Raw genomic sequence first — 22,554 nt, forward strand, 5'->3', positions numbered from 1 at the left:
AATAGTTTGTCACTGCTATATAATCAGTTCAACGGGAGGACCTAACTCCTCGGTTCTGAAGCCTTATTATTTTTCATAACGTTGGCGTATTTTTTAATTTCTTCTGGTGTTATTTCAGTTTCGTCGCGGTAGAAATTATCATATTTTTCGTAGCTAATATCACGGAATTTGGCTCGATCTTATGTCAGCATTATTTGTTCATAATATTCGACCCAAGCTCTTAATTTATATGCTAAAAATAAATCAGATGGTAGGGATTAACACTTATTCAAGAACACGATATAATAATTTTAATGCAATTATTATATTCCTGACGTCTCCATAATGTACTTGATACATCATATAATGTAAAGGTAAAACCGTAAGATGTCATAAGGAATTTTATGAATGATACACAATGTGGTCACCGCACGGTGCATTAATTTCTATAATCATCGAAGTCTGCCATGAGCAGTTGAGGTTTATTCTTAGGAAATGCTGCGGTTTTTCCCTTATCAAAAAACGTCGTCTTGTATCTCTGTCGTGACGTATATTTTATAATATTACTTAGAGAATTTGCATTGAATTGTTAGTTAGTTTTATACAAGGAGTAAACAATGAAGGCTTTTGTATCAGTTATCTGTTTTTATGCGGTTCTAGGATTAATCGTAAGTAGTCGTTTATATTTTGTGTGTATATTTAAATTAAAAACTTTTGTAAATATACTTTAACCATTTTATGTAAAAAAGATATAATAACACATTATTTTTTTATGAAATAATTAATATTATATATTTATAATATATTACGTATTCTCTTAAAACATTTCTCCTTAAGATTCTACCTTGGGTTATACCAAGATCAATCTCCTTCAGAAGGTATATCTACAGAAATATTTAAAAATCACTAAAAACATCGTTTTTTCTCTACTTTCCTTTCTTATAACTATAAAACGTTTGGCTTTGAAGCAAAATCGTAGTGAAATAAAGTGGAAATAATTCAATCTTCTATAAGACATAACTGAATAAAAATATTTTAATTTATTACCCTTGCTGAAAAATGGCAATGAATACAAAAACGGAGGTGAAACAAGCATTTGGCACTAATAGACATTATAGGACCTTCATAATTCGCCAGTAAATCTATCTAATATAGTAAAACAGCCTAGCATATTTCATGAAAATCGATTTAGTTGATTTTGCATAATAATTTTGCGATCTAAAAATTTAAATTCTTTAAAATTTAACACAACAAAAAGTAAACCATATAGAAATTTGCCAATTTTTTCACTTACAAAAACGCACTGAAGATATCTAAAATGTACTTTACGCAATTAAAATCGGATTATGTGGGCGGCTTCAGGAATTAAATAATCTTATTAACAATTTTTTGGCTTATAAACAAATAGAATGCCTCGGTAACTATTAGTTTAAACTAAATTAAAAACGATGTTGGTGAATACTTGGCAAGATGCTTCTTTTAAAAGAAAAGTTGAATTTCTAGCAATGGTTTTTGAGAGTACAAACGGTCAAAGTTGACAGGCATTTGCGGAAAAGTTATAAACAATACCATGATAATCTTTAAACCATTAGCTTTTTCTTTCAGAGCTTTTTCTAAATAAAAATTTTCATGTTTTAAAGATATTTATAACATATATTATAATAATAATAACTAACTGTATTGCGCGTGAAAAATACCAAAAGACTAGGTTGAAGAAAATTGATTTTCAAAGTTCAAAATTGGTATACATAAAAAACATGTATTTTATCGACTTTCAATGGAGTAAATTTATTCTTTTTTTTTTAATTCGATGTATCTAGAATAGAAAGACTTTTTTAAGACGCGTTACTAAATCCCAAAAAAGCTTTAGTTTTGTTATAAATATGCAAAAAAGTTTACTCCTCTCACCTCCCGGCTTCTCCCTAAAGCTCTCCCTCGTAGGGGGGAAAACGGAAAAATTCGATTTACCAAGAATCTGTCGGCCGTAGAAAAAAATATTTATAAAAAAATGTAGCTGAGACAATAATTTTAAACAAAAGTGTTTATTACTGGTTATTAATGTTTATAATCTTTTTTTATTATTTATCTAAGCTGTAACCACCAGGGTTATTAGCGACCTAAAAAATATAATACAGGTAAAGTTAGAAAACATTACAATAATTGATACAGTCCTGAGTCTTTAAGATAACTTATTGTGTTTTTAATGTTAATGTTTTTTCCTAGGGCTTCCTTTATATTATTTGGGATAGTGTGCTTCTTTCTTGCTGCTTCATATGTTTTGCACTGAGTTAGTATCTGCTTCACGGAGAGTGTTACTTTTCACACATTGGCGGCACAGTTCGCGTAGAGAGGTGTTTATATATGTAAAGTTACTGTGTCCTAGTCGCAAACGTGTTATTCTCACTTGGTCGTGTCTATTCGCTGTGGGTTGGAGCCACGGTTTCACTAATTGTTTGATTTCCTGGACTTTATTTTGTAATGCAGTACACTTATTTTGCCACGCACTTAACACTTTATATTTTATTTCTGACTTAACGTCATCTGAAGAAACCTCATTAATAAGAATGAAGTCCTGGCTGAAGGATGCTAGGCGTGCTAGTTCATCTGCTTCTTCATTTCCTTGCCATTTCCATCACCTGTATACCTGAATGTGATGGAACAAACATGAAGTCAACAGTAATCTTATTATTATTTAGAATCTCTATTTCTGATTTGATATGTGAGGCAATTGGATTATTGGTATATAAACGTTTAATAGTGTGAAGTAAGCTTAGTGAATCGGTTATTATGAGAGATGGGGACTGTTTCGACTCTTTTATGTATATAAGTGCTTGTAATATTGCAAACAACTCCGCAGTGTATGACGAAGTAATGGGATTGAATTTAAATTTTAAGGATGTATTGGGTGTAAATATGGTTGCACCAACACCGTCTGAAGATTTGGATGCGTCAGTGTATATCTTATAGTGATTTTTATAAGTTTCCACTTCTGTTAAGAATGATTGTTTGATCAGGTCTGTTATAGTCTCACGTTTTTTATATATACTAAAGTTAGTATTAATCTTGGGAATTGGTATTAGCTGTGTTTTGAACAGTTTCTAATATTTTCAATATTGATACTTTGCTTGATGAATAAACTATCGCACCATAGTCGAGTTTGGATCTAACTAAACATTTATATACATATAATAGTGTATTTTGATCTACTCCCCAAATTTTGCTGGAAATAGTTTTCATAAAATTTAGTCCTACTTGGCATGATTTTTTAAGTTCTTCTGTATTTTTTTTCCAGAAAAGCCTTTGGTCGAAAACCATACCTCAAAATCTGATATTATTTGTGAAACTGAGGGTTTGATTAAAAATTGTAATCCAATAGTCCTAGACCATGATTCTTACTGACTGATTGTTTGTTGTAAATGTTTTTGAATAGATGTAGAGTTTTTTCCTTTGGCAAATAAAACTAAGTCACCAGCGTATAATCTTCCTTTAACAATCGGTGAGCATTGTTGCAGTATGTCGTTTATGGCTCATAGAAAAAGGGTTGAGCTTATAACTGATCCTTGTGGTACTTCGTTCTCTTGAACTTTTTTATCTGAGTTAACGTTGTCTGATCGAACTATGAAGCTGCGAGATTGAAGAAAATTGGAAATAAATTTTAACATATTGCCTCTGATATTCCAATTATGCAATTTTGATATGACATTGTATCGCCAGACAGTATCATAGGCTTTATTAATATCAAAAAAACTGCGATACAATCTTGCTTATTTGCAAATGCTTCATGTATTCCTGACTCTAAGTCTATTAGGTTATCTATAGTGGATCTATTTCGCCTAAATCCGCTTTGTTGGGGAATAAGGAGTTTTTGTTGTTCTAAATACCATCTCAGCCTTTTATTTACCATTTTCTCTAACACTTTACATATAATATTGGTTAAAGAGAGATCGAAATGAAAGAAATATCCGAACATACAAAAATAATTGAGATAACAACAGGAGAGTTAAGCGATGACCTCAAAAGATCGAAAAACGGTAAAGCAGCACGATCTGGAGACATCCTATTTGAGTCGGTAAAGTATGGACCAAAAATATCACATTAGATGTTGGTTCAACTATTTAACAAATGTTTAAAAGAACAAAATATCCCTGATGATTGGAAGGATGGATACATCAGCTTAATATTTAATATAATAAAGGGGATAAACTCAAATGCTCCAATTATATAAAAAAAGAATAGAATCAGAATACGAAGACATAAAAGAACAAAATGGATTTCGTACAGAAAGATCGTGCATTGATGGCATATTCATTTTGCAGCAGGTAGTCGAACAGCGAAAGGTAAGGAATCTGTCTTTGAAACCTATGAAACTAAACTTTGTACCTTTGAAAAAACTGTTTCAAACATTGACGAAAGTAGGTCTCAGTAGAGAGTATGTGGATGCTATCGCAAATGTATACAAAAATGTAAAAAGTGTCGTTAAAGAAGGAAACTTTATATCTGAATCATTTCCAATGACATAGGGCCTTAAACAAGAATGTTGTCTATTTCCGACCTTATTTAAAATATATATTCAATTATTGCTAGAGCAGTGAAGGAAACAAATATCCGGAATTGGAATAGACGTAAGCGGTGGTAAATGTCTAACATCTTTATTTTTCGCAGATGATCAGGTAGTCGTAGCGAATGATGAGGAAGACATGGACTACATGTTTAGAAAACTAAAGAAATAATATGAAAAATGGGGCCTGAATATGAATATGTCAAAGACCGAGTATCTTAACATAGGAGATGATGAAGAAGATGGAGTTAGAAATTAGAAACACAAAAACATGCAATGAATATAAATATCTCGAATCTATAATATCCAAAGAAGGCACTACCAAAAGAGATATCGAACACAGAACGCAGCAGGGAAAAAAGAGGTAAGCATTCTAGACTCTCTACTATGGTCTAAAGATATTAGACAAGAAACGAAATTGACAATCTATCGAATCTTGGTAAAGCCTGTTATGACTTATGAGGCAGAAGTTTGGCAGATCACAACAAAAGATAGAAAAATAATAGAAGTAGTAGAAATGGATTTTCTGAGGAAAGCGTGTGGTGTATTCAAAAAACTTTATAGCAGGAATGAAGATATTACAAGGAGGACAAATACTGTATATTCCAGTGTAGACAGAATTGAAACGAGACAACTAGTGTGGTATGGTCACGTGAAGCTAATGACTGAAGATAGATGGCCAAAGAAAGCTTTAAATTACATACCACAACAAAGAAGAAAAAGATAAGGGCCTTCAGTTCCCTGAGAAGAAAATGTACGGCACACAAGAAGAGATAGAGCCATCAAAGGAGACGAATGGATGGACAGAAAACGATGGCGGTCAAAATGCGAGAAGCGGCAGAGGCTGTAAGAAGAATAGAATAGAAAATATAATTCAATTTGTGGGTAAGAAATAATCAATATATTTTGAAAGTTAAAATTCAGACGTTCATCAAGTTTATACTATCCCGAAACATATTGGTATACCAATTTGTTTAAATACCTTTTAAACTAACTTTTGCAATATAAAATTAAAGTATAATTAAGGCTTTTAAAACAATTAATCTCAGATTTTTTGTTTTGGCTTTTTTTGGCATTTTCAATTGTATATTTGCATTTTATGCTTGAAGAAATTATCGTACGAAAAAATTACAATAACTTTTAGTTTATAATGATCTAAATTAACAAAAAAGTATATTGAAAAAAAAAAAAAAACTATTTTTTAAAAATTGTTTAAAATTTTTTCTAAATAAATATTTTTCTGCGGAAAATTCTTGATAAACTTTTAAACGTTGCATTGGCATCGTAATCTATCGATTAAAACAAGTTTCAAATTTTGGGCATAAAATGGACCTTTTTCGTTAAAGCCGAAAGACCTTCCGAGATATGTTATTTATAAACTCATTTTAGAAAAAAAGCTACTAATGACAATTTTAGCTCAAAATGATCCAGTTAATCTTAAAAAGCTTATACCGGATAAAACAAATTAAATTTTACAATTTGTTTAAAAAAATACTTTAAATCATTTTTGATCATTTTCTTTTTGCAACATTCACTTGTTGTTATAAGGGGACTATTTGAAGTAAAATTGTACAAAAATAGGGAATGAGAATATTTTCTCTAGTGCGCCCATAGTACCCGGACTAATATGTCAATAGTCATAGTCATAGTCATACTTTATTGATCCTTCATTCAGAATTCATTCAAAAGACATTCAAAATAAATGTATAGGATACATCACTACAGAATTTAGTACAAAAAACATTAATGTGTATAATACAATATTAACGGTGTAAAAAAAATTGACAAAACATAAAATATATAAAATAACATTTTTACAAGTAAAATATGAAGCGCAGTTTGTCCTCAAGATATTCATTTATAGAGTAAATATGCTTTTCTTAAGAGTAAATCTTTAACATTTTTTTTTTAATTTAGAGATAAGTGGTATTTCTTTCACAGTTTTTGGCAAATGATTGTATAAGGTCAGTCCCATATATCTGAAGCAATTTTGAAATTTGGATGTTCTGTGTTTAGGAACTTGTAAAGACTCAGCACTTCTTGTATTTTAATAGTGATTGTCTGTATTTACTGCAAATGTATTGATTTCCTCTTTGACATAAAGTAAACATTTATAGATATATAGGCAGTATAAAGTTAAAATTTGATGTTTAATAAAAACTGGTTTACAAGACTGTTGATAATCCAAATAAAAAATTTTACGGATAATTTTTTTTTGGTTAATGAATACTTTGTTACTATCTACTGAGTTTCCCCACAAAATTACATTATAGCACATGTAGCTGTAAGCAAGGCTATAATAAACGTTCAATAATGCCGAGATGGGTAGTGTGTTTTTAATTCTAGATATAGCATAAAAAGCTTTATTCAATTTCCTGTTCACTGAATTCACCTGCTTTGACCATTTGAGATTACAATCAATGAATACACCCAAAAACTTTGTAGAGTGAGTGGAAGATAGCATATTGTTTCTCATAGCATCTCATCAGCATAGCATCTTAACCATCATGGATGGTTAAGATATAGTCATATTTAGATGAGTTGTATGAATGAAAATAAATAATTTGCGTCTTATCAATGTTTAATATTAGTCTGTTGGTATTACACCAGCGAATAAAGCAGTCAACAACAGTCTTCATTGTCATTTTTAATTCCTCGAGTGTACGTGTAGAGACTATTAACGAGGTATCATCAGCAAACATTGATATTATAAGTGCCCTTATGTGATCTGGTAGGTCATTAATAAGAATTAGGAATAATAATGGTCCCAGCACGGATCCCTGTGGTACTCCTTTATGTGTCGTGTATGGTTCTGAGCTTGATTCCTTCATCTTAACAACATTCTTCCTGTCACTTAAGAAATTTATTATCCATTCTAGAAATATCCCTCTAAAACCAACGTTATATAATTTATTGTGAACAAATGTTATGTCTAAGCAGTCAAAAGCTCGTGATAGATCAAAAAATAGTCCTGACACGTAGTTTCTACTATCTAATTCATCATAAATACGCTCAAACAAGCTGCATGCAGCCGTGAGTGTTTCCTTTTTTGATCTAAAGCCGTGTTGGGTTGGAGTTAATAAATTGTATTCTTCTATAAAATTTAATATTCTGTTATATACAACCTTCTCTATTACTTTTGAAATTATGCTAAGGACAGATACTGTCTTACTACTAATAACAATATTATGTTGGTGTAGAGAGCAATAAATTGTTTAAATCTTGAATATGTTGTCTGTGTGAGTCCATCTTAAATAGGTAAAATAAATAAGAATAAGACTTAGATGATAAGTCTTATTCTTATTTCTTTTACCTATTTAATAAATTGTTTGTATATTTTGTTTTCTAAGGAAATAAATAAATCTAAACTACATTGTTTATAACCATTTTCAACTGTATACAAAGTTTGTACAGCAATTATTATATTAGGTAAATGATAAGTATCTCAAGTCGCAAAACTAACGATATCTTATGAATAAATGTATGAGCTGAAATGACTCACAATTTAAATAAATTAAATTAAAATTGCAGCAGTGTTTTCTGGACTGTTGTTTTGTTTACCTGATGTGTAAAATATTAACTATTTATGGGAAAACCTAAATCATAGTATTCCGAATAATACGGCTATGTTAATATGCAGCAACAAACATTATTCTCGGTAGAAAAATTGGAAAAACTGTTTTAAAATTTTATTGAGATTTCCTGTAATTATGACAACTATTCTCATTTCATTGCAATTTTAGAATTAAACAATCAAATATATTCTATTTTACTTAACCCTCTAATGCATACAACGGCCTTGAAGCGGACTTTGATGAAAGTCATATTAAATAAACGGGCGAAATTCTGGTTGCATACCTTCTTAAAACTGTTTCGTGGATTGCTTGTTTTATATGATAGCGATGTCCGTAGTTTCATATCTGTCTATATTTCATTCATTTCATTCATCATGACTGATGCAGAAATGTGGGAGATGTTGGATTATATACCTGCTGCTGACGCTGACGCAACAGATGTTGAGAGTGACTATGATTCTGATGGTAACGATAGTTTAGCTGATCCTGTTGCTGATTTAAGAGCCGATGAAATGGAATCGGATAGTGCAGCTTCAACAGTTGCCCAGATAATTCAAGACCAATCCAATACAGATCAACTAGGGGTATCAGAGGTGTCGCAAGCACCAAGTGTATCTGAGGAAATTCCAGTGCAGGAAGCCTCACAACCTTTTCGGCGACAGAAACGTCCTCGAACGCCAGAATTAACGGAAGAAGATGGTGGTCCAGCAGTAGCAGTTCTGGTGTAACAGGTGATGTTGTTGTCATGAAAAATGATTCTAGCGAATTTAATTCTATTGCTTGGGAAAGTAAATATCTTTAACTTCATGTAAATGAGGTAGTATTTTAAGGTCAAAAGCACTTTCCAGAAAAAATTAAGAAATTAGCCACTCCATACAATTGTTTTCTTTATTTTCTTGACGACACAATGGTTGATCATCTAGTGGAGCAAACAAACTTGTACGCTCGGCAAAATGATATACAAATAAAATTCAGCATCCAGTCAGACGATATTCGAAAATTTGTTGGCAATCGTCTATATATGTCTGTTTATCGCTATCTGAATGTCCGATCATATTGGAGGAAACACTTTCATGAGCCAATTTGTCAGACTATGCCTTTGCTTTGGTTTGAATCCATACGCCGGTACCTACACCATAATGACAACTCAGTAGCTGTGGAAAGGGGCAACCCTGGATACGATCCTCTGCATAAAGTTCGTCCGCTAGTGAAACATTTCAATGATATGTTTCTAATAGTCCCTATGCCTTCTAGGTTGTGCGTAGATGAACAAATGTCCGCTACAAAGATCACTCGAAGTAACCTCCGACAATATATGCCCAACAAGCCACATAAGTGGGGCTTAAAATTTTTTTGCCTCTGTGGCACTTCTGGATTTTCCTATTCATTCGAAACTTTCCTTGGTGCAGGAGACAACATAATCTTGGACGACACTCCAGATCTTGGGGCTGTCTCGAATGTTTTGGTTCGCTTATCAAAGCACATTCCAAATTTCGTAAATCACATTTGATACTTTGACAATTTCTATACATCTTTGGGCGTGCTTACCTATCTCCGAAGTAGAGGAATATACAGCTTGGGAACAGTAAGAAAAAACAGAGTACCCAATTGCAAATTATCGACCGACCCATATTTTCAACAGAAAAAGTTGTCCGTGGCTATTCAGAAGAATTTGTTGGTAACGCATATGGTATAGATATTACCTCTGTATTGTGGAACGATAAAAAATATGTGCAATTTTTGTCGACTTATGTTGGCGTGAAACCATTTTCATCCAAAAATGATAGCGTACAATCTCAAAAAATTAGACGGTGGGACATAAAAAAAGAGTTCACGATGAAATCGATTGCCCACAGATCATCAAAGATGATCATATAAAGATGATTCATATGAAGACCAGAAAATGGAATAATCGTATTTTTTACCAGCTCGTAGATGCGGCGATGATCAACGCTTACCTATTGTATCACAGGATTCATCCCCAAAAAGAAAAAATTGAGTTGCCAGTGTTTAGAACACAAGTAGCTGAATCGCTCTGCTTGTGTGGCCAGTCAAACGACCTGTTGGTCGACCTTCCAGTTGTTCCCCTAAAACCACTGCAAGAGCACCAAAGAGAGCATATTTTTCGACGGAGGACATCCGTTACGATCAAATAGGTCACTGGTGTGTATTTCGGGATCGTACTGGTAAAAAACAGTGCAAATTTCCAAAATGCACATCCGAAACCCAAGCGTATTGTATAAAATGCAATTTATCTTTATGTAATTCAACCACAAATACATGTTTTTACGATTTTCATACTAAACAATAATTTTAATATGTTTTTATTTGCTTAGTTTGATAATTAAAAAAAAAATTAAATGCTGTTACCTTAATGCATGGTTACTGCACAAGTCCGCCTCAAGATGGATGTCTGTTTTTTTCCTTTTAGAGGTAAACCTGGCAGTAATATCAATTTTTGCCTCAGTACCTTTGTGTTCGTAAGTACAAAATCTAACTTTCCTGAATTTTTCAGCTCGAACAAAAATTGATGCATTAGAGGGTTAAATCAAGATTTTACAAACATTATTTAATTTAATTAACAATTTAATTTAAAATCACGGTGAAAAACTTGTCAATATGAAATCTAAAACAGGAACAAGTTAGTATAAAGAATTCGAATAATTCTAAAACTATAGCAAAAATTATTAAGATATACCGGATTTCGCGACCGGTGTTTTTATCGGGCATTTTTACGTCGTGGTTTGGAATTATTTTTTCTTGACGTTTGATTTGCAAATTCGGCAGATATTATCAAAAGCAATATGGTAAAGGATACTGTCGTCATCTGCTGACTGACGACGTTTTTCTGTTGAAGTTGTTATCAGATTAACACTCTGATGGAAGTTAATCTCTATCGTGCGGCGGCTCCTGTTAAATGCGGTCGTCGACCTTCCATCTCCCCTAGCGTGCATCAATTCTTGAGGAACTTGTGGTGGGAATGGGCGTGTACGGAGCGCTGACGGAGCCGAGGTGATTCATATCGTTACAAGCGTCTTTAGGGCGTAAATGCTAGTTCTGGAATAATTGCACTATATATAGGCTTCGAATGCTTCCAAGCTCTGTTATAGAAAGAAAAATTAAATTAGCAATAAAAATAAAATTCATCATAAGACTTATCAACAACATCATATTACTCATATGCACCTCTCGCATGGGGCACCTATACAACACAAATAAAAAGAAGATACAAGCAGTTCACAACAAATAATTAAGAGACGCCGCAAAGGTGCCAAATACGTTGGTGAACGCTACCTATTCAGAGAGTTAAAGCAAGTACTGGAAACGATAAAAGACAAAATATAGATTAAAATTCGTTAAGCTAAAAGATCACCCCAATCAGATTCTGCAAGAGATATTAGGGTACGATGTGATCCATTACAGAAGTCTAGGGATGGTGGTGGTTGGTAAAACATACTTTTCCGAACTTCAGACAGCTAAAAATAACTAAACTCTTCAGTAAAGTTTATTCCGAAATATAATATCATTAAATAAAGATAGATGTCCAGCTATAATAATCAGATGTTCAAGTTTGGAGGAAGGTAAATACCGAAAAGAGTATATGAGGTCATACAGAGAATATGGAGACAAAAGAAAATTGCAAAATGGAAAAAGAGTATCATGTGCCCAATCCACAAAAAGAGCAATAAACTCCTGTGTCAAAACTAGAGAGGAATCTCCTTGTTATGTTGTGAATATAAAATGTTCTTGTAGGGAAGATAATCAGAGAATATCGGGCAGGATTTAGACAAGGAAGATCAACCATCTACCAACTATTCATGGTTACGCAGATTTTAAGCAAAGTCTGGGAACATGACATAAATCTCTTTAATTAAAACTAACAGAAGTAGCTATGACTGTAAAAATTATAATATGACTATATCAACAGAGCACACTTATAAGAAAGTGCTAAGCGGCGAGTTAATTTGGGTTCAAGAGCGGACTGGGTAAACCTGAAATAGCTTTATTTTTAAAAACTCTAGTACAAAACTGCATGGATCAACGAAAGGATATATTCATCATATTCCTCGATTATGAAAAAGCGTTTAACACTGTAAAATACGATGCAATGATAAAAATGTTACTCAACGCTAACACTGACGAAAAAGATATAGGAGTAATCCAGAATCTTTATTGGAATTAACCAGTGAGGCTGAACAAATCAATGAACAAGGTGAAATTTGAAATTTTAAGAGAGGTGCGACAGAGGTATATTTTGTCTTTTGTGCTGTTCAACCTTTATGTGAATAACGTTTTTGTAGAGGCACTTAAAGGCTCTGAGTGTGATACAAAGGTGAACGGGTACACGATTAATAACATTCTTTACGCCACAGACAACGAACATAATATGCAGTTGACGCTAAATAAAATAAATACCGTTGGAAAAATGTATGGCTTGAAAATAAATGCTGGAAAAACTAAATGCATGGCAATTAGAAAAAAAATGCACTTTTAAAAGTACAGCTGCAAGTAGATAATGCCACCCTCAAGCAAGTGACAACATTTAAATATTTGGGAATGATAGTAAAGGACCAATAGCATCCTCAACAAGAAATAAAATGCCGTACCGAGTGAGCAAGACAAGCTTTTATTAAATTTAAACCTTTATTATGTTATCGCAATCTTTCCTTCAATTTTCACTAGGTATTCTTCTTCTTTAAGTTCCATCTTCTATCGAAGGTTGAAAGTCATCATCGCTATGCTGACACTGTTGACTGCCGCTCTAAATAGTTCTGCACCACTGCATTTAAACCATTCCCTCAAGTTCTTAACCCACAATATTCTTCGTTTTTCCACATTTTGCTTTCGTCGAATTTTGCCTTGCATAATAATCTGTAATAATGAGTATCTTTGCCCTCTCATAACATGGCCTAAGTACTTAAATTTTCTTCTTTTGATACTCAATATTATTTCAGCTTCATTTCCTATTCTTCTAGTAACTTTTGCGGTTGTCATTCTTTAAGTCCATATTCGAAGGATTCTTCTGTAACACCAAAATTCAAAGGCGGTCAACTTATTAAGATGCACTTGTTTTAATGTTAATGCTTCAAAGCCATAAAGGAAAGTAGTAAATACGTAACACCAAAGTATTCTTAGGCGTATTCCTAACCTTATATTGCAACAACAAAAAAATTTTTTGATTTTAACGAATGATGCACGTACTATTTGGAAACGTGTCGTAATTTCTTTGATTTGGTCTACATTTGATTTTATCCATATTTCTATGTATTTGTAGGTATTCACATTCTCAATTACAGTATCCTCAATAGTCAATTGAATATTTGCATTTGCTGATTTAGTCATGATCATGCGTTTGGTTTTTTTTAAAATTTATTTACTTAGTCCGTATTTATGATAGCATTCATTAAGTCATTGCATTACGTTCTGTAAATCATTGTTATTATTCGTCATTATTAGTGTATTGTCTGCAAAACGCAAGTTATTCGAAACTTCTCCATTGATAGATATACCTTCTATTGAATCTGAAAGCTCTTTTTTAAATACCGCTTCACTGTAGATATTAAAGAGTGGTGGTGACAGCACTCATCCCTGGCGGACTTTTTTCTGTATTTTGATATCTCGGGTGTTCTGGTTGTTAACTCTTACCTTGGAAGTTTGATTCTAATATACATTAGATATAGTTTTCATATCACAACTTTCAATATTTTTGCTTTTTGCTTTTTGCTTTTTAATATTTCTACCAGCTTTTTATGTTTAACCTTATCAAATGCCCTTTTAAAATCTACAAAACCTTCTGTTGTGATTCATATCCATACAACTCTGAGCCAGAACATTCAAGCCGAACAAAGCATCTCTTGTGCTCATACCATTTTTAAAGCCAAATTTTGTGTCACTAATTTCATATTCAAGAGTTTTAACAATTCTGCTGTGTATTATTTTTAAAAATGTTTTAAGGATGTGATTTCATAAAGCTATTGTTCTGTGATCTAAGCTAGATATTGAATTTGACTTTTTGGATATTGCCGCAAAGGTCGATTGCAGCCATTTTCTGGGGATTGTGGAAGTCTGATATATTATATTAAAGAGTTCAACCATTACATAAATAATTACATCAATCTTCACTATAGCATAATTAAACGCTATGTATGATCCATATTATTATACGGCATGGAGACATAGACCTTAATGGACAGATAGGGTGAGAAACGAGGAAGTCTTAAGAAGAGCAAGTAGTAAGAGATAATTACTTAACTTCATAAAGGTACGAATGATTATATATCTGTGCCATATGCTTAAAGAAAAAAATACTCAATCCTTTAACTAATTATACAGGAAAGATTGAGGAAAGAGAGAAGTAAGTTGCAAAAAATGTCGTTGCTACGGAATATAAAGAACTAGACAGGCATAAATAACACTAGCGAGCTTTTGCAAGGCGCAAAAGACAGACGTCTGGCCTTAAGATAATTTACCAACCCACTATAGGTGCTCAGCACTATAAGAAGAGGATTATCAATGTAAAGTTAATTTCATGCAATTGAATGAACATCCAATAAAGTCGTCCCAGAAACAAATTTTAAAAATATTGACAGGATAATTTTAAATTTATCCTTAAAAATGTATTCTATATGTCTGAATTGTCAATATAAATGAAACAGATAAAATTAAATTATTAGAAGAATTCTTTGTATTGCCCAATAACAAAACAAAGTAAATTGATACATTTAGATCAATTTCCAAGATGAAACGTCAAAATAAAAAATGTATTTTTATTTGAAATTGTGTTTAATTCCTATTTAAAACAGTAACTATAATAATAAAATATTTTGAGACTCACCAGTAAAATGTCAGTTTTGGACACCAGGTAAATTTTGGGTACTTGGGCAAGGAAAGTGGAATATAATCATCTGGTTGTTACCCAGAATTCATAAGCGTAGAACTATTAGAATTTATTTAACATTCCAACAGCTTTCAAAGTATGGATGGGAAAAACCTGCCGAGTTTAACCGAAAACCGGTTTTTTTACTTCGCAATAACCGGTTTTATCGGTTGTTTTTTTGTCCCGGTTATAACCGGTTTTTTATTTTTAAAGTCAAAACCGGTTATTAGGTTTTTACAGTGATTAGGATTAGGTTAGGTATTATTTTGGATCCAAATCATAATTATTATTCTCAAGTAATTATTCCAAACAAAACTACAATTCAAAGTTTATTTTATTTTATAAATACAGAAGCAAACTGAAAGTGTAAACTTGTAATCTATTGGATTAAAAAACCGAAAACCGGTTTTTGCAAAAACCGGTTTTTTGGCCGGTTATAACCGCCAGGTTAACCGTAAGCAAAAAAAACCGCTATAACCGAAAACCGGTGTTTTGTCAAAAATCGCCATCCCTATTTCAAAGTTCGCGTGTTATTATATCATCAATTTTATATGAGTTTTGTTCTTATTATTTGTACTCTTGTACACAACTGCTAGGCTTATAACACATATTCTCATAGTACATCCACTGTTTGGATTTATTATTACTATCATTATATTACACTAAATTAGATCAATGTGTTGTTTTACAACTTTATTTATCTTATATTAATTATATTTCAGCTAGCCGACGAGGGATGTGAAAAAAGAATAGGTACAATTTGTTATGAAGACAGTACCTATCCAACGGACGAAATTCCCATAGCTTATCAGAAGCTGGGTACAAAGTTAATTTCGGCATTCGGTCGTCATATACCCCAAGCTCGAGTAGTTGAAAAGGAAGTTTTCCAATCTTGCCAACTGTGTCAAACGGACAAAAATTTTAAGATTGTACCTCTCAGTATTATATCTAACAATAACGAAAGATTGTATGTTTGGTCTGCATCCAATTATCCAAAGCCAGTAATTGAAATAAGCACTTGCAGGTAACTAATTATAATTATGTTATTTAAATAGTTCCAGAAATAAATTCAAATTTTAAATTGCTGCTTTTACTTTTACGACTTATGATTAATTAAATATATAAAAAAATAATTATACAAAATAGTATTCTGATTATTATCTAGAAATTTAGCTCATCGGTCTCCCTCTTAACAATTCTGGATTCGCTGCTAAGGTGGGATAAAATTACTCTTGTTATTGTTATTATATTGACAATAACCGCGAATATTGAGTGATTCACACAGATTGAATGAATGGAGTCGTGTGTAAATCTTTTCTTTGCTGAATTTAGTATAATTATTATTGTTTATTGATTTCCTTATGCGTTACTACAATAAATGTATAAATTTAATTATTGCAACGAAAAAATTGTATAGAGTCCAAAAGTTGTTTATTCTTTTCATTGAAAATAAAACAATGACATAAAGCAAAAATGCATATTTATATATATATACATCGTTTTCGAACGTCTTTCGACGTTGTCCGATACCTAAACACCATCTCTTCCTATCTTCGCAGTCGTTTGTTGTCAAATTTCTTTCGCTCATGGACTTGTTTACGCCGTGTTGCCATTCTAATCTGGGTCTTCCTCTTTTCCGTCGACCTATCGGTTGCCATTCTACTACTTTTTTGGGGAGTCTTATGCCCATACCACCTTAATTGTTTCTTCTCTATATCTTGAGTTATATTTCCTTCTATTCCCACACGTTGTTTTATTACATCATTTCTGATTCGGTCTCGTCTGGAAATACCTAAATATCTTCTCATTGTATCCATCTCTACCGCTTCTATTCGCTTTTTGTTCTTTTCACTAATTCTCCATGTTTTAGCGCCATAAAGAAGAGTAGTTTTAATCATGGTCTCATATATATTAAATTTTCTTCCTTTCGTTATCTCTTTACTCCACAGTATACCATTGAGACATACATATTTTATACTTTAAAATAAAATCTTGAGTGATTCCGTACTCTAGTAAAGAAAATTTGTTACTATAAAACACAGGTTTGCTAGATAAAAGAAATAATAATAATTTAAATTGATCGTCCATTTAGTAAATTACTAAAACTTGTACTTTATTGGAATCGCTACGTGTAATAAAGACATTGTCATAGCGTAATAGAGTCGTTTTAGTCCACCGCATTGCAATAATACAATGGTTCAAAGAAGACAAGCATTATAAAAGAGCTTCTTTTATATATTTTATATACTAAAATAGTATCCGACAGGGCAGAATGGAAGAACATTGTTAAGCAGGCCAAGACTCACAAAGGGTTGTAGCGCCATTAGAAGAAGAAGAAGAAGAGATATACTAAAATAGTATATAAAATATACTATTTTATAGTATATATATACATGTATATATATATATATATATATATATATATATATATAATATATAATATATACTATATTATAACAGCATCTTCAATAAATGTTTATTTTTTACCTACATAACCCTGCAGGTGCCTCCTTAACCCTAAATATGAAAAACACCCTGATATGCAGGTCCTACAGTAAACTACTGAATTATTAAAATCACCTCCGCATTTTCACACAAAAAGAAATACAGAACTGCATATATATTTAATATGAATCCTCTTTTTCCCACAGTAGGCTTTGTGTATTGTACAGAGACAATATAAATAAGAGCAGATGCGTAAATAGAGAGAATATCCAATTTTAAAAAGAAGATCAGAAGAATGAGAGAAAAAATCGACATTAATAAACTAAAACATCCCGACATTGCAAATGTATACAGACAGCAAACAGAATATCAAATAAGGACAAACAACTTAAAAGAAGAAGAAGAAGACATTAACCAACTATGGGCAAATAAACAAGATTATGTGTTACAGAGATCAGTTGAACTATTGGGCAAAACCAAGTCATAAAAAAGGAATCATTGATTTGATCATGAGTGCAAAATGGCCACAAATAGAAAGAACGCAGCATATCAAAAAACCATCGATACAGATTGTACAGAAAAAAAGAAGAATATAGAGGTCTTAAAAGAGCAAAAAGCGTATCCTTCGACGTAGGAAGAGGAAATACGAACAGAACAATCTCAATGAGATACAAAGTTTATTCGATAAAAATGAAACAAGGAAATACTACAATTCCTTAAGTAATAGCCGTCGAGAATTTAAACTACACAGTGAAGATCCAACAAGAGAAGAAGTGTCAAATGCCATCCTAAAACTCAAAGACAATAAAGCCCCAGGAATCGATGAAATCTGTTCGGAAATAATACCACTAGATACTTTGGAAATAGTACCAGAAGAGTGGCTAAAGGGAATAATATGTCCGTTGCATAAAAAGGGTGATCAACTGAAATGTAAGAACTATAGAGATATTACCCTATTAGCATCTGCGTATAAAATCTTCGGCAATGTATTGTTTGAAAGACAAACATTTTACAAGGGCTATTGTTGGTTAATATCAATGCGGATTTACTGCTGGAAAGTCAACTACACATCAAATTCAAGCACATAAGCAAATTATAGAAAAGTCACTAGAATATAACATAGATACACACCATATCTTCTTCGACTTCAAAGCAGCCTGTGACAGTGTTTAAAGAACTGCATTATATTATAATGCAATGATATACTTTGGAATCCCACCTAAGTTGGTTAAGTTGTCCAACTAACGATGCAAAACGTAAGCTCATGCGTTAGAATTGAAGGAGAAAACTCTACGTTCTTTAACATTAATAATGGTCTAAGACAGGGGGATGCGCTTGCGTGTCTTCTCTTTAATATTGCCTTGGAAAAGCAATTAGACAATTAAATATTAGAATAAATGGAACTATTTTTAATAGATCGGCGCGAATTCTCGGATGTGCTGACGATATAGTTATAGTGGGCAGAACTATGAGAGACATGGTGCAGTGTTTTATAAGGCTTGCGGACACGGCAAGTGAATTAGGACTTGTGGTAAACAAGGAAAAAATCCCCCCAAATAAAATAAATAAAATAAAAAGTTTTATAAAAACCCCCTAAAATATCCAACAGAGAATTCAAATTAACAACCATACCTTTGAGTAAGTCAAAGAATTTACATATCTTGGATCGCTAGTAAACGCAATAAACACGACAAGCGACGATATAAAAAGACGCATAGCAATAGCAAACAGAGGAGTTCACGTTCTCCAGAAACATTTGAAAAATAAAAATATAAAACATGCAGTATAGCTCAATATATACAAGACCTTAATAAGATCGGTTTGGATATATGAGGCTGAAACGTGGACGGACCTTATCTCAAAATGATAAAAGACTTCTTGGTATTTTTGTGAGAAAAATTCTTATAAAGATTTTTGGGGCCGTAAATGAAAATGGGCTATGGCATTAAAGATACAACTCCAAACTATATCAGTTATACACCGATCCAGATGTTGTAAAATTCGTTAAAGTGCAGAGACTTAGATGAGCTGGACACATGCTAGGATGTCAGATCACGAATACACGAAGAGATTATTATATATTTTTAAAACCATAGGGCACAAAAAGCAGAGGACGACCACGAAGGAGATGGATTGATGATCTGGAAGAAGACCTACAGATTCTAAGGGTCAGAAGATGGAGGGAAGCTGCCAGAAATCGACAGGAATGGCGACTTCTTTGTGAGAAGGCCAAGATACACAACGGAATGTCGAGCCACTTATGAGATGCGTAAATAATCATCAAATCTACGAATACAGTGGGACAATGACGAGACTAATCTCATCGTACTTGAGCGGCCGGATTTCCGAGTTCGGATAGGACAAGTCCTGTCCGACCTTAGAACCTCGGAAGCTTGAATGCCACAGGAAGCGGTCCTGTCTCCACTACTGTACACAATATATACCGCCGATATTCCGAGAACACCTGGAACCCTACTTAGCTTTTATGCAGACGATACAGCAATAGCGGCCAAACATAGAAACATAGATATTTCAGTAAACAACCTGCAAACAGCGTTGGAAACATTGAAGAATGGAGTTTACAATGGAAAATCGCCATAAACTAAAATGACTAAACACGACAAAAGCGTCAATAAGAGAACACATATGTAGAAAAAACTAAGGACAAGAACAAAAATGAAACTAATAAATAGTATCATACTACCGACACTTACGTACGAATCTCTCGCATAGGGACACGTATGTAAGATGACAAAGGAAAAGATACAAGCACCCCATAACAGCAGTTTATAAGAAGCAGTTAACGTTTTAAGATACATTGCAGAACGATTCCTTTTCAGATTGTGACGAGAGAGGTCCTACGAGAGGTCATATAATATGACGCATTCCATCGATGAAAACACAAACGTCCAATACAACAAATAGTAAAATCCCCATTGAGAAAACAAACCCTAGAGAGAGAACTAAATAAAAATACCCGGAGAGAATACAAACCCTAGATAGAATAACTCCTTAGAAAGAAAGTAGAGTAAAGAAAAAGGAGAGTGCGTAGCTTTACCAATACAGACTAGCACAAAACACTGTGTAGGCCCCAGTAATTAAGATCTTACTATCATGACATTCTACCAAAAAAATCTATAAAAAACATAAAAAAAGGGCTGGGCTACCAAAAAAATTAATAAAAACACTAATAAAAAAACCAGCGCAAGCCATAAAAGCCACAAAAAAAATTAATAAAAACCAAAAAATCCGGACACGTAGGGAAAAAACTCTTGAGCATCAAGTCTTCGAATGGACGTCAGCTTAGAGCAGGGTCTTGAGGCCTAAGTAAACAATTTCAGTTTCGCGAATAAGTCACATGAGGATAACAGGAATAAAGCTTGTCACGCTGTCCTGAATTTAAAATCGATTAGGGAACCATGTTGGAGTTCTATTACCCAGAACTCCCTCATGAAGAGCATTTGGCTAATAGTTGTGTCCCTATCGCACATTAGAGTGGTATAGTATTATAGGGAAAAGGGATGGTCTGCAGCTTTAGAGCAAGGTGGAGTGATCCCTGTTTTACTCGAGTTAAGACACCTCGCTCCAATGAATTGTTACACCCGAACGTAATTCTAAGGGGTGAGCATGTCTCACAGGCTAGGTTTAATTAAATTGCTTATTTGCATATTGTCAAAACAAGTCCAGTCCTGAGATAATAGACTACTCCTCTTTGTTTACATTGACTATCGCTTCTTGATGAAAATATTGTAGAACTGTTAATGTTATTTCGATTTTGTCAATTTGATACTACATTATTTCGTAGTTTTATTAAGGAGTCTCTAAACAATTAGGGACCAAACTATATATAAATTGTATTAGATTTATTACGGTCACAATAGTTGTAGTTTGACAAATAAGTTAATAACATATTGAATATTTTTTTAGTCCACAAGCCAAATGTCAGATCGAGGATCTTCAGGACGATTTTGGAACAATTTGCTCACAGAAAACTACAAAAATAAACTTGCTGGTATATAATTCAACATCAAAAGAATTTCAAGGACAAATTGTACCTTATCCTAGCTCCTGCGAGTGTGAAGTTGTAAATACGAGCAGAGACTCTGAAGTTTCACTATAGATAAACCAGTAATTTTCGAACTATTTGTAAATTTTTGCTTAATACATGTATATCTTTTGTTAATTTATATTTATTTTTAATAAGAACTTTACTTTTTAATAATTTATTTAACGTGTTGTCTATACTACTCTTGGGCGGATCGAATAGTTTATGAGTCAGACAGCCAGGACAATACCCAGATAAAAGGGCAATATCCGATATAAGACCGAACCCACAAAAAAGCAAAACGCTTAGAAAATCGATCACAGATTAGAAGTATCTTCCCAAACTAGACCCAAATAATGTATTCTCGATATGTTATTGACTTACTATTATATACCTATAGTCAGAGTTTAATATTAATCCTAAAACCACAACATGGGGTCTTCCGTGACTCAGTCGTTTTGTTTTTCTTGAATAAGCTTTTGCGCGGTCTAGACCTTGGGCTACAAACTTCTTTTACGATAAGAATGAAATGACACGGTGATCAGTTGCGTCATTGTCAAAATATTTTTCAATTTCCGATATTCTCCTTAAAGACACATAACCTAACTTTTCGTTTTCTTCTTTTAAAAACAATTTGGTCGCTTTTGATTTACAACTTTAAATAGTAACTGTTGTTACCATTTAAAGTTACAACAAACTAACACCTTCTTCTTTAGGTACCGTCTCCTCTAAGGAGGTTGGTAATCATCACAGCTATTTTCACTCTTGAGATTGCAGCTCTGAACAAGTCGACGGAACTGCAATTATACCACTTTCTCAGATGTTTGATCCAGGAGATGCGTCTTCTTTCAATACTTGGTTTTTCTATATTTTTCCCTGCATTATGGTTTGTAGCATCACATATTTATCCCCTCTCATAACGTGGCCGAGATATTGTAACTTTCTTATCGTATTCATGATTTCCATTTCCTTTGTCATCTTTCTAAGTACCTCAACATTTGTTATTCGGTCTACCCAACTTATTTTTAATAACTCGGTAGGTCCACATCTCAAATGCTTCAAGTCGATCGCTCAC

The 22,554-nt window shown here is 32.9% G+C and overlaps 1 protein-coding gene across 1 annotated transcript; it reads left to right on the plus strand.

The window, feature by feature from the left end:
• Window positions 1-489: 489 nt before the first annotated feature.
• LOC140443398 (uncharacterized) lies at window positions 490-21,617 on the plus strand. Its single transcript, XM_072534639.1, has 3 exons — window positions 490-647; window positions 15,712-16,013; window positions 21,362-21,617. The coding sequence occupies exons 1-3, from the start codon at window positions 597-599 to the stop codon at window positions 21,552-21,554; spliced, it is 546 nt and encodes a 181-aa protein (XP_072390740.1). The 5' UTR covers window positions 490-596; the 3' UTR covers window positions 21,555-21,617.
• Window positions 21,618-22,554: the final 937 nt, after the last annotated feature.

The sequence above is a fragment of the Diabrotica undecimpunctata genome, chromosome 6, assembly GCF_040954645.1.
Source record: "Diabrotica undecimpunctata isolate CICGRU chromosome 6, icDiaUnde3, whole genome shotgun sequence".
Lineage (NCBI taxonomy): Eukaryota > Metazoa > Arthropoda > Insecta > Coleoptera > Chrysomelidae > Diabrotica > Diabrotica undecimpunctata.

Bases quoted from the DNA above. Each gene is read 5' to 3' on its own strand.
- LOC140443398 (XM_072534639.1), top strand. From the start codon at position 597: ATGAAGGCTTTTGTATCAGTTATCTGTTTTTATGCGGTTCTAGGATTA. The intron at 648-15,711 runs GTAAGTAGTCGT...ATTATATTTCAG, and splicing joins ATGCGGTTCTAGGATTAATC to CTAGCCGACGAGGGATGTGA. The intron at 16,014-21,361 runs GTAACTAATTAT...ATATTTTTTTAG, and splicing joins ATTGAAATAAGCACTTGCAG to TCCACAAGCCAAATGTCAGA.